The sequence below is a fragment of the Haliotis asinina genome, chromosome 2, assembly GCF_037392515.1.
Source record: "Haliotis asinina isolate JCU_RB_2024 chromosome 2, JCU_Hal_asi_v2, whole genome shotgun sequence".
Lineage (NCBI taxonomy): Eukaryota > Metazoa > Mollusca > Gastropoda > Lepetellida > Haliotidae > Haliotis > Haliotis asinina.
The window spans coordinates 4,114,067-4,128,113 of NC_090281.1; the positions used below are offsets into that span (position 1 = coordinate 4,114,067).

Consider the following 14,047-nt stretch of genomic DNA (forward strand, 5'->3'; position numbering starts at 1 on the left):
CAAATGGCAGCTGTTCATATATTCATGTTTTGGCAATGTTGTTTATTTATCTGTTGTGTGTTGTATACAGCGAGCAGTAGGGGTGTTTGAGCTGCATGCTGAGTGTTCAGAATGTATATCACTCTACAAGAACATATCCGTTAACTTCTTGATTGTATCTTTATGACAAGACCAAAAAATGTCCCTCTGGCACAACTCAACACAACTTAAGCGGTTTGCTTGATCCATAACATATGTAATTATTACTGCAGGATGGAGAATGACAACGTGGTGTGCTGCGACCACAGATCAGCAACCCTTCAATTTCAGGACCAGATTAGCAGATGAGAATAGCTGCAGTGGGTGGGGGGTGGCAGAGAACGGGAGGGAGTGGGGGATTTAACAGCATTTGTGAAAATTTCATGACAAATGTGCAAAAACATATTGCTTGAGAGCTGAGAAGTCCCAACTGCTATGGTTGTTGTTGTTGATCTTAGTGAGCATCAGTGTCACCATTTTGTCTGGGGGGTATGTACAGAAGGCATTGAACACATTCTCAGTGGCTCGGTCACCTGAAGTCAATGCATCCTCTACAAGTTCATGCCCTGCTCCAAGACTGTACTCAGTGATAGTGTATTCATTATAATTGTCAAGTCTAGATAAGTCATTTAACGACAACTTGTTATTACTCATATAGCTTATGATTATTATTATTTAAGCTTGATTATTTCCTGAGAAACTTGCTAAAGTCTAACACATGCCAAGGCACTTATAGAAGTAAAGTCATGGTTATGTATGTGACTTTAAACAAGTGCCAGTCACAGGCATAGTTGAGGAAAGCGGTAGTTTTCTTATGGTCATACCTTCTATCATTCAGAGGTGTTTTGACATTGTATGAGATTCAGTGCAAGGATATATACTTTTCTGTTATCAGTAAGATACAGGCTCTCTCCACAAACCTATTGATAAATAGATGTTTGTTTGGTTGGTGTTTATTTACTTGTGTAACACTGCCAGCAATATTCCAGTCATATGGCAGCAGTCTGTAAATAACTGAGTCTGGATCAGACATTCCAGTGATCAGCAGCATGAGCATTGGTCTACGCAGCTGGGATACACTGACATTTGTCAGTGAAGTCAGCAAGCCTGACCACCCGATCCCATTAGTCACCACTTACGACAAGCATGGGTTACTGAGGAGGATCAATTTTAAACCAGGTCATAGGTATTAGGAGTTAGGTATTAAAATTTTGTCACATAAATCAACATGAATTTTAAAATAGTTCTGATAGTTTCATCTCTTAGAACCTATGTCAGAAGTTCTGATCATGTTGATGACCCCAGGTGGTCATGTTAAGTGACTGTTCACTCAGGATGGTGGTGATGATGAGTCATGTAAGTCAGGAGGATAAATAAGTGCTTCCATCCCAGACAGGATCGCAGACTGCAGCCTTCGTACAACCACAAGAAGCACATTGAATAAACAGTATGAATTATTAGCCTCATTTTCCTTGAAAACATGTAAGAAAATCATTTGATAAAAGAAGTAATGCAACATTCACATTGATCAGGGATTAGATGCCAAACACTGGTGTTGGATTACCTGGCGGCTAGTGATGGAAGTAAGAGAGATGTTAATCTCTCCTTGTGTAAACTTGTCTCTCTGGAACCTGCAGATGATGTTGTGAAAACAAATTACTGGGTTATCGGTCTCCTGCATTTCACATGTAGATGTCAGCGTTGTATAAACACTGCCATAAACAGGGCTTGTATACCTGCCTACAGCAGGGGCTGCCACGTACATGTTGAAGGAGTAGAGGGACAGGTGCAGCTTGTTTTAGGTACAGGATCTTCTTGTTAAAAAAATGTTTCAAATTTTGAATGATATCTTACACTCCTAAATATCCCTCTTGTCTGTGATAATTTGACTCTTGGCCTCAAACTAGTGTGATTTTATGAATGCTTCAGATGATTCAAATGCTTCATGACACCTGGTTTTGTGAGCAGTGATAGGGGTGAAGTGAGGTGGGTTGGGGTGGGGTGGGGTGAAGTGAGGTGGGTTGGGTTGGGCTGGGGTGGGGATTGTTGTGGAGCTGGAAGAAAGTATCAGGGGTCTAAGACATGATAAGTGATAAGATACTTATTTCATAGCATTGTGTTGTTTCAGCACAGCTCTACGTCTTGATCTCACAACCAACACCTGTCATGGAGCTGGGGCTACCTATGGAGTAGTGCTGTTCTGGGGACACTTAGGGTGATGAAACAAATGTCCCTTATTGTTAGCGTATGTAGGCTACTGTTCACTTATGTATTGATCTCATTATGAAAAGATATTACCTTAAAACTTTGAAAAATGGTTATGATTCCATTTATTATGATATGGGATTAATAAGTCCTAGGGTCATCTGTTGACCAGTGCTTGGTATCATACTGGATTGACAAGTACTGAAGTCTTCTGTTGATCAGTACTTGGTTTGGTACTGGATTGACTAGTTCTGAAGTCTTCTGTTGACCAGTACTTGGTTTGGTACTGGAGTGACAAGTACTGAAGTCTTCTGTTGACCAGTACTTGGTTTGGTACTGGAGTGACAAGTACTGAAGTCTTCTGTTGACCAGTACTTGGTTTGGTACTGGAGTGACAAGTACTGAAGTCTTCTGTTGACCAGTACTTGGTATGGTACTGGATTGACCAATACTGACGTATGGAAACAGGAAGGGCGGATATTTGAGAATTTATGGTACTGCAACACTCCAAATCTAACCAGGCTTCCCAGCCATTTGTGATTCAGTTCATACTTCCTTCTCACCCTGGTTGACAGCATTGTGTATTATCTCTGTTTGTGTTGATTAAATATTTCTTGAGGATTTCCTTGACAGCACAGGAGAAAGAATGACAAAATAAACAGAATATTCAATTTTTTTGTCAGTCTCAAGTTTTTTAAGAATCTGTTTTGTATATTCTGTAGCTATCTCTTAAATAGTAGACAGAATGTCTGCCTTGGTGAAAAAAATGAAAAGTTGCAGGCACACATAACATGCATGAGTGTAATTAAGTAAAGTTTTCAAGTCAATGACGACTGGCTTTGATTCAAATGAATTTTCCAAATTGCAAGGAACTGTCCTGGAAGTGTTGGTTTCCTGTAAGAGAGCGGAAGTTGATCTCCATGCTGTGTAAACTATTAAATATTTAATCACCCTCATGTGTGTCAGGCCCTGGTGAACTGTGGAAGGAAGGCACTGGTAGATGTGTTTATTAAGGAGTCTGGCAGATGTCATTGATATTGCCCCAGTAGCCTATATACTGATAGAGCACTGGCCTGGCCTCAAGTAGGTGGTACATTCAACTCAATATATGTAATGCTGATCAAGTGTGGTACATGCCTTCAAACTTAGAGGTACTAGAAAACTTGATGTACTGTATCATTTCTTCAGAGGAGTTAATGTGTTACAAATGAATAATTTCTTAAAAGAGTTCACATATTATAAATGTATAATTTCTTAAAAGAGTAAATGTATTACAAATGCATGATTTTTTTAAAAAGAAGGGATGGATGATCTTTCCTGCTTGACAACTATATAAGAATCTATACCAAAACGTCACATCATAATACATTGTATTATAAAGAAGTTGCTATTCAAAGGTATCATACTTTTCTTTATAGTTGATATATTACAAATGTATAATTTTGTAAGAGGTTTTGATATATTACAAATGTATAATTTTGTAAGAGGTTTTGATATATTACAAATGTATAATTTTGTAAGAGGTTTTGATATATTACAAATGTATAATTTTGTAAGAGGTTTTGATATATTACAAATGTATAATTTTGTAAGAGGTTTTGATATATTACAAATGTATAATTTTGTAAGAGGTTTTGATATATTACAAATGTATAATTTTGTAAGAGGTTTTGATATATTACAAATATATAATTTTGTAAGAGGTTTTGATATATTACAAATGTATGTTTCCATAAGAGGTTTATGGTTCAAGGCTGTGTTGTTTTCGGTAGAGATGTAGTTGGCAAGCTACCTATCCTAGATATGGATTCCAGGTTACATTCTAAGTAGCTCTTGTTCATAAAGGCCTCAAGAGGATCGGGTGGTCATGCTTGCTGGATTAGTTGATTTGTGTCCTCACATCTCAGTGGTGTTGATTGCTGCTCATGATATTGACCAGTGGATTATCTTTCCTTACTTGACTGACTACAGGCTCTAGTGATATAGCTTGAGTGCCTTGACTGTGGCATTTCGCATTAACATGACAAAACACATTTGGATGGCTTCCTAATGTACACAATATTTGGAGACATTTCTGAAGTGTTAAATTCAATATTTCATATCTAAGATGGGATAATGCATAAGTGTTTGTTAAAGATAGTCAATCCTTACACCCCCTTCCCTACCTTTTCTACCCCACCGTATCTGTTCTAGTCCGCCAAACTTGTCCTACCCGGCCTTACCTGTTCTACCCAGCTCTACCTGTTCTTCTTCTCCTAGAACAGAGGCTCACCAAGCCTACCTCAATTTCTCATACCCTAGTCTGTACCAGCAGTTATCCCTGGGTTCTCATGTACATATTGTGTCATACCAAAGGTCATAGATGTTAAAGGTCACATGCAACTCAAAAATAATTAAAATATGGTTATCACTTATTCCTGACATATAAAATGCATTGTTGATTAAGAAAATACAAATAAACAGAATTATAAGCATATAATTGCAAATCAAAAGTGCAATATTTTGTACATGAGTTTACCTCTCTAAAAACGAAAGAGCCACAATACCAAACTCAGTCAGAGCCGGTGGGTGTGCACTCAAATGTAACAAAGCCTTTTCATTTGTCACTGGTTCATTTGCCGATACGCTTAGTTGGCCCTTTGTTTATGGTTTAGGTGTTAATTTCCACTTGCATGGGGTTCAGTGATTGAAGTTGTGCATTGCATAATATCATATAGGTGTCAATAAACCAGACAAATGGGTACAACAAGAGCTAGTTAGCTCGCAGTCAGTATGACATGTCTGAGTAGGGTATTTTAGCTTAACTGTATCATTGTATCTCAGTGAGCTAGAACTATAACACCTAATGCATATACAAGCATCCACACATACACATGCATGCACATTCTCATATGAGCGAAATTTCACCTCACCTCATGCACACATCCTTCTCCCTCATTCTGCACTCTGACTACTCCAACCTGCACATGCACACATACACGCACACACCCACTTTCTCGCCTCCAGCCTGGACCCTCACCCCTCGGTGACTCACACGCTCCTGCACGTCCTGGCAACTGACTGCTACGCAAATCTGTGGTATTTTCTAACCACAGATTCCTGTTGTGACATTGTTCTTGAACCCCATTGTTCCCAATGCTCACAGGGACATCTGAAGGAGACCTGCATGTACTCACAGGAATTCCCTTCTGATGGTTTTCTTTGTGAATAGTTGGGACATGAAGTCATCAAGAAACAGAAGCATGCTGTGATGATACACACGTAGCGGGTAATACTCCTCACTGGACATTGTCCACATACTGGCATCTAGAGATGTACTCCTTACTTGTCACTGTCCACATACTGGCAGCTAGAGATGTACCCCTGACTTGTCACTGTCCACATACTGGCAGCTAGAGATGTACCCCTTACTTGTCACTGTCCACATACTGGCACCTGGTGATGTACCCCTGACTTGTCACTGTCCACATACTGGCAGCTAGAGATGTACCCCTTATTTGTCACTGTCCACATACTGGCAGCTAGAGATGTACCCCTTACTTGTCACTGTCCACATACTGGCAGCTAGAGATGTATACCTTACTTGTCACTGTCCACATACTGGCAGCTGGTGATGTGCCCCCACTTGTAACTGGAAAGAGGTCACATGCAGTCATCACCCATGGAATGACTGGAATGTAGGACTGCAGTACTAGTAGTTGCAAACAGTGAAGTGCCTATGTTGGAATGGCCTTAACAGTAATCCTACTGTGTCCTGTCCATATGATATTAGACGCAAGGATATCATCTCCCTCACATTCTGTGGTACGTCCGCGACATTAGACACGAGGACATCGTCTCCCTCACTTTCTGTGGTACATCAGTGATATCCCATAAACAACCACACACACAAACAACAAGTAACTATCGTAGCTCCCAAACCTACGCATTCTGATTAATGTTTTGACAATCTTTGTTTTATTGTGCTTTTTCATTCCACCTACCAATGATGATTTTTCACATGCAGTATTAAAGGTCATTGGAAGGGATTTGAACATAACCTCTCTGAGAGGCATTTAAAAGTTTGGGCATTAAGGAAGGATGACAATATATGGATGAACAGTTTCTCTATTGCTATGAGAGTGATGTTTTGGTGTAGGTTCTAACACTGTTAGCGGATTTGAACATGTTAATCTTTATTATCTTTATTATCTTTATTGACTGCTTGGGCACCAAGGTACAGGTTCAATCTGGGACCTAGTTAATTTGTGAACAAGAAAAACAGGCTGATCTGCCCCTACACTTATTGTATACAAGTCTGCAGAATGTATGACATTTTTACGAGTGATGAAAAGTATTTGTCTGAAATTTATTTGTGAAGAAACATCTTACTGACAAGACCAAAATTTCCCTCATAAAGATACTCCTTATGGAGCTGAGAATACTATTTGTACTACACACGGTAATGTTCTGTTTCAACAGACTCATGTGGAGCCTGAGGCTTTCTCTGTAAGTGGAATCACTGTGTGGTTGTTATTGTTTGTAAGATTATTAGTGACACTCCTCCTGACAGTAATTATCAAGAACCTTGAAACTATCACATTTTATGGCTGTTATGAGCTTGATGTGGAACAAAGTGAGTCTTCATGGAGTTTTTATGACTCCCATACTGTGGTTGACGTGATGCAGGATCGGCATAGCGCCAACAGGAACTACATCACCGACAGGCACAGCAGAGTATCGCCAGCAGACACGAGACTACATAGTGTTGAAACTTACTGCCAGTACAGGAAGTGCATGTGATGATTGCTGGTTCATTGTTCTAGTGTTGTATCAACATCAGTGACCCTTCCTTCAATACATCCACACTCCTCTCATATGACAGGTCATGCTGAGACAAAATGTCATACATATCAGAGGAGATTAGGACATGTCCTATTTCGTTCTGGAACCTCATTTTGATGTAAGGGTCGATGTTGAAGGATGTGGTATTGTGATGTTGCTTCTCTGTGTTAAGGTCACGCCATGGTGACACACAGGAAGACACTACTGAACTGCTTCCTGTGACGGTGTGGTAGGAAACAGTCAGTTCCGTGTTGTCTTAGATCCTTGTAGATATTCACCTCTGATACAGCTGTAGGGAAACATAACAGCAACAAAGGCACGTTTTGTTCAAGCATATAAATAAAAGGTAAGATACAAAGTGGATGTTTAGCAGTGTTACTGGTCACAGTAGTACAAACTATCTTACACTCCTTATAACTCATGGTGAAAGTATCACTTTCTTATAAACCTGCGACTTTACAGTGATGATGTTCTTGAAAACAGGTGTGCTGTCACCATTTGACACCTGTAATTTACCTATATAAGAATCGCTAAATTAAGTGAGAGCTTAATTGAGCTCAGTAATACAAAACTATATGTGTTTTGTGTATTTGAAATTATTTCTGAAGTTCATGACATAATTTACAACAGTGTTTAACCTATCCTAGGTTTTAATTAACAACAAACTGAAATCAGCATTCCCTTTCAGTGCTTCTAGCAAGCTGAAAGTGGTTCAACACTGAACTGGTTCTGTAAGGAATTATAAAGAAATAGAAGAACAACATTAAACTGAGTTACAGATATTGTTTTGGTTGTGCATTTGTTGTGTGAATCAGAAACCATGTGACAAGTAGATCTCTATCTTTATGAAGGAGTATACAGTCATCCTAGGACTTTGATCTGGTCATGTAGAGAGCCTATGTGCAAATGTCTATGACAGTGAAGGAGTCAGATTGCTGATAATCTCAATGATTATTGCAATGACTAAACATGTCATTATTTCCAAAGTTCAATGTAAGTATAATTTGTCTTTAAGTTTATTATCATGGAATAATAACTCAGCTTAAGTCATTATCAATTATTACCAGTACAAGCGATATTTTAGGATTCAGATATTAGGAAAATATACCTGCAGGCTATTAGTTTCATCATGATCAATGAAAGCTTAGAGAAAAACTCCAGTGAAAAGTGATAAAACTCTTACACATCACTTTTTCAATAGTATGACTGTGAGATGAGTTGTATTACTTTTCCCTGGAGTGAGGAATTTTCCTAACATCTGAATCCTACTATTTAGCTTGTATTTGGTAACAATAAATGACATTTCATATGAATTATATTCCCTGATATCATACAGTTAATAATAAATCCTGCCTTACACTACCATATTTGTAATAAATGATAATCATATTTCCTTATGATGTAGCAGGATAATGTAATGACATGATAATCCTGTCATTAACCTGTCTTTGCACTTACATTGATGTTTGATTGGTGAGCCTAGAACTGCAACCAGCCTTCATTACCTCATTACCCAACAGCACTAACCATCTGTCCCTCCCTGCTTCCAGGAACTGCTATACATACAGGAGGCTGAGATCCGAGACCTTGGCATCAAGAACAGTGCTCATCGAGCCAAACTTGTCTCCAGTCTGCGAATCCTACGGGACAAGTACCAGAAAGGTTGGTTGGAACACATTGTTATGTATTGTTTACTTTTTGTGATTTTTTGTGATTTTGTTGTTGTTTTAGCTTTTATTGGATTTTTTTGACATTAAATCCTTTCTGAAGTGAATATATATATTAGATATAGGTTCTCATGTAACAAGCGTTGTGTACTGTAGAGGTGACATGGGAAGAACAAGTTCTTGTTCCGGTGGGTTTAGATGCTGATAGGAATGCTAAATACATTTTTGCAGACACCTTACATATTGACATGCTTTAGTCCCTCACATGTGTTCTGTTTACTACATGTTTGGTAGTGTGCATCCCCCTTTTTTGAACCCCTTAAAGAGAGAGGAGATATCCCACTGAGCTATTACTGGCTGGCACAGCCTCATCAGCAAACCAGGACGTTAAGCCTCATTTCACTTCATCTCCTTAGCCAGGGTGTTAAAGTCATATTGCAGTTCTCAGGAATGTGTGTCTGATGGACAGGGTGTCTTTGTGGGTCAGGGCTGGGTATGTGATGTGGGGGTGGATGTGCGTGTTGTAGGGGTGGATGGGTTTGATGTAGGGTGTGTCTATGTGTGATGTAGGGGTAGATGAGTGACATGTGGTGATGGCTGTGTGTGATGTGGAGGTGGGTTTGTGTGGCAGGGTTTGTGATTTGGGTGGGTGTGTGGTTAGTGTTTGTGCATGGTGAGAGTCTCCCAGGTGTGCAGCTGAACAACAGCCATTGTTGTGTCTTGATGTGTCATACATGGAACTCAAAATGCAGCAATGAGGGTGATTTCAGAATATTAATACATTGTCTTGACATTCTAGAGAAATAGGTGGGCAAATGTTAGGACAGTCATAGCCACATTAAGGCTTCACATTTAGGGGTTATGTGAATTATGAATTGAAAAACCAGCCACCAAAGTTTCTGAAGAGGACTTATTTTTTTATTCAAAAGAAGTGAACACAATGTTTTTTTCTCTGAAGCCAATCAAATTGCTGGAGATTATGTAGCACTTGAAACTGTTGTGCTCCTCATTGGTCTCTACCAGCAGCTGTGAAGTACTTTGTGTGCATCAGTTCCACAGCAGGGACAACTGTGTGATTCCATAAGATGCTAACTGGGGTGGGAGCAGGGGACTCACTTGACATAGTCTCACATGATGCACCATACTGACATGTCGCCCACTTTACTGTCATGTCATCTACTACACTGTCATGTGACTCATTATACTGTCATGTGACCTACCATACTGTTGTGTCACACATCATATTGACATGTGACATACCATACCGACATGTGACATACCATACCGTCATGAAACTTATACTCTCATGTGACCACCATACTGTCATGTGACCACCATACTGTCATGTGACCTACCATACTGTTGTGTCACACATCATATTGACATGTGACATACCATACCGTCATGTGACATACCATACCATCATGAAACTTATACTCTCATGTGACCACCATACTGTCATGTGACCACCATACTGTCATGTGACCTACCATACTGTTGTGTCACACATCATATTGACATGTGACATACCATACCGTCATGTGACATACCATACCGTCATGAAACTTATACTGTCATGTGACCACCATACTGTCATGTGACCACCATACTGTCATGTGACCCACCCTACTAACTATCTATCATGTGACCTGACTATCAGTCCAGTCTTCATGTTTCCTGGTCGTGAGCAACTTCATCAAGTGGGGGCATGGGGTAGCCTAGAGGTGAAAGTGTTTGCTTGTCACACTGAAGACCCAGGTTCGATTCCCCACATGGGTACAATGTGTGAATCTCATTTCTGGTGTCCCCTGACATGATAACGCTGCCATGAAATATTGCAAACATGGTGTAAAATCATACTCACGCACTCTTGTGTAAGTGACACAAGAGATTACTACTTGCACCTTCACCAATGGTCTGAAATACAGGAACCATGAGCCCACATTCAAAACCATATATTTCACACGAACAAACACTACTTCACCTAGTAAGATTGATTTCCATTACACAAGCAGGGGAAGCAGGCTTGTAAGGGATGCGATAATGCACTGACTTGAAGAGTCTGCTATCACCTAACATACCTGAGGGTTCAATGTAACACACTCTCTCCTTGCTTGCACAAGCATATCACATGCACTTTCCACCCAAGGCCTTGGAGACCAAACCACTGGGATTTATTATAATACACTAACGATGGCCTCTCATGAATGACTAATCACAGCTGGAGTCCATTATTCAGTCCAGAACATTCTTTCATCAAGGAGCCATAACAACCACAAAACATCTGGGGAGGAATGTGAACTCAACGTATCACATATCCAGTTTCCATCTTCATCGATGAGGCTGATGAAAATGAACAAATGTTTGATTATTGTTTTTCCTCATTAGTTAATGGTGAAATCATGTTTATGATTCTGGGGTTTTTTTCTGTTGGAACAAGAAGCTGTACATCTGTCAAAATATCTAAGCAGTTTTCTTAAAGTGACACAATTTAACTGTCGGAAAACATGAACTCACTGATCTTGACTGACTGTAGATCAGGACCTGGAAACAGCATGAGAATTAAAATATTTATTAAATGATTTAACATATTTTCATAAAATGTGAGAGTAAAAATATTGTCATGATGTGGAGAAATGTTTAAAGCATCACTGAGCAGAAGTTGAACTGTAGCAGCTGTCATTGTAGATGTGGAAAAGTAATTGCACTGAATCATTGACTGCATTGAAAACAAACTATAGTCATATGTTCAAACTACACTTAGATCAACACTCTGTTCTGGCTTGGCTATGGCATCTGTCATTACAACACTGGAATGTCATCCATTGCTTTGAATTGTTGACTGCACTTGAAACATTTTCTCTCATGGCCTTGTTGTCCAGTTTCATGATACATAGCTGATACTAACATGATCAAATTACTCTGTCGAGCAAATTTTTCAGTTGGAAGTTGCTGTCACCATGATGGAGAAGGTGACTTTCTCTGTGATGCTGTGGAAGGGATAGGGTTCAGGGTATTTGGGCCTGCCGAAGAAAACTTTCCCCGCAGTGCAGAAAAACACAGAAAAGTACGCATGAGTCATGGTAATAGCAACATGAGCATAATACCTCACTACTGAAACAGTAAAAATGGCAACTTTAAATCACTAAAACTGAATTAAAAAAATGAAGGGCCTGCATGTTCAGTTTTGCTCATGTACACATGGAAGATGTTTCAACCTCATGTTGACATTTCCAGTTGGGACCAAAGTTACATTCCCATTTTAAGGCGTTTCTGTTGTGTTATTTGGCAGTTATCATCATGATGCCTTTGTGCCCACTTGTCTAGTTTACTTTCCATTCATACGATTGACAGCAATTATTTCAACATGTTCAATACATTTTCTATGCAAGGCATAAAAGAAGTGTCAATCGTAATGCACTTGCACAGTAGAGGTGAAAGTCTTTTACTGCCATTGATATTGTTTCAGCAGCAAGGTAGTATGACTATGTTGCCATTTCCGTTTCCGATGTGAACTTTTCTGCATTTTTCTGCAAGGTGGGAAAGTTTTCTTGGAAGGGCTGGTATTTGTCTCGGTAGACTGGGCATCCAATACTTGGCATAAGGTTTGGTCAATCCAATCGTGCCGCAGCTGTGTGAATTATGTCAATGATGTCAGTCACTTGATTGTGTGATCCAGACTCAACTACATCCTTCCAACATTAAACGACAAACAAAAAAAAAGAACTTGCTTAGAAACAAAGTTCAGATCTTGCTCAATATAACTTTGTAATTGTCACTCTGACTTTGCACCAGACACAGTAAGGAAGGAAGGGTCATAGAGGTCAAGGTCAGTAAGTCCCCAGGGATTGCATATACTTGTTGTTAGCTATGTAGACTTTTCCCCAGAGCTGAGCACCAGCTTAATGCTGCTGATCTCTACATACAAGCCTGTTACCTGGGAACATGCTCTCCTTCAGTGTGCTTTATACCGAACAACATGTCAGCTAATTACTTTTAATTGAAACACTGAAACAAAAAGTGTCCAGTGAATCGTAATTTTCCCCATTAAGACCAGCACTGAGCTTGGCACATGTTCATTTTAAAAGGAAGCTACAAACGTGCTGCATTAAAGTAAATGCATGACACAAATTAGTTCCTGATTTTGTTCCTCAAGATTGGACATTTTACTGGCAGCAGGTTCCTAGAGGCCAGTCTGGGTAGGGGGTAGTTCCTGGCAGTTGAAGGCAGGCCTGCTCACATGCTGGCAGACATATAAGACATCTTAAGCAGCTCTACTGTAAGCATTCCAGTCAAAACATCAGTGGGGAATAAGGCCTTTGGATGCACATTCCACAATAGCATCATACTTCATTGTGGAAGCACCTAGTCACTCATCTGATGACATTCTACTGGGCTGTAGACGCTTCTGGTGTCATACTTCACTGTTGGGGCACCTGGTGTCATACCTCACTGCTGGGGCACCTGGTGTTATATCTCACCCAATTCTAATGGAATTCTACCTTTCTGTAGAAGCACCTGGTGTTATGCCTCACTGTTGTAGCACTGGGTTTTAATCCTCACCACGAGAGCACCTGGTGTTACTGCACCCGATGATCTACCTTCAGCAGCACCTGCCCTGCAGGAACCCAGGAGCATGTGTTCAACCTATTGTAAACCCAACACTAGGTGTTCCTTCTTGTTGTGAAACTATGATCTACATAGACATGAAATCAGGACCCTTTTGGCCTCCCCAGTTGTGAAACTCAACACCACATGTTCTCCCAGATGTGAAACCCAACACCAGATGGTCTTTCCACTTGTGAAACCCAACACTAGGTGGTCTCTCCACTTGTGAAACCCAACACCAGGTGGTCTATCCACTGGTGAAACACAACACCAGGTGGTCTCTCCACTTGTGAAACTTAACACCAGGTGGTCTCTCCCCTTGTGAAACCCAACACCAGGTCGTCTCTCCACTTGTGAAACCCAACACCAGATGGTCTTACCACTTGTGAAACCCAACACTAGGTGGTCTCTCCACTTTTGAAACCCAACACCAGGTGGTCTCTCCACTTGTGAAACTCAACATGTAGTCTTTTGCCCCTTGTGAACCCCCACACCAGGTGCTCTACCAATCTGTATAACACAGGAGCAGTTGGTCCTCCTACTCTTGCACCAAACAACCCTGTGTCACACTGTTCACACCCATCCAATTATGGAACGAGAAATGTTATTTCTCACCCATACTCCAGCCAAAACTTGAAAAAGAAATAGTGAGGAGTAATTAGTGGTCTTTTTCTCTGGAGTTTTTAAATAGCTCTTTAAAATAAATATTTTAATGAAAGATGTAA

The 14,047-nt window shown here is 40.1% G+C and overlaps 1 protein-coding gene across 4 annotated transcripts in view; it reads left to right on the top strand.

Moving 5' to 3' along the window:
• The window catches only part of LOC137273150 (breast cancer anti-estrogen resistance protein 3 homolog), a 125,085-nt gene that overhangs the window by 90,835 nt on the left and 20,203 nt on the right, over positions 1-14,047 (top strand). For all 4 annotated transcript variants that reach the window (XM_067805623.1, XM_067805624.1, XM_067805625.1 and 1 more), the window contains exon 3: positions 8,598-8,709. In XM_067805623.1, the coding sequence (XP_067661724.1) occupies positions 8,598-8,709 (112 nt within the window). The remainder of the gene's footprint in view (positions 1-8,597; positions 8,710-14,047) is intronic.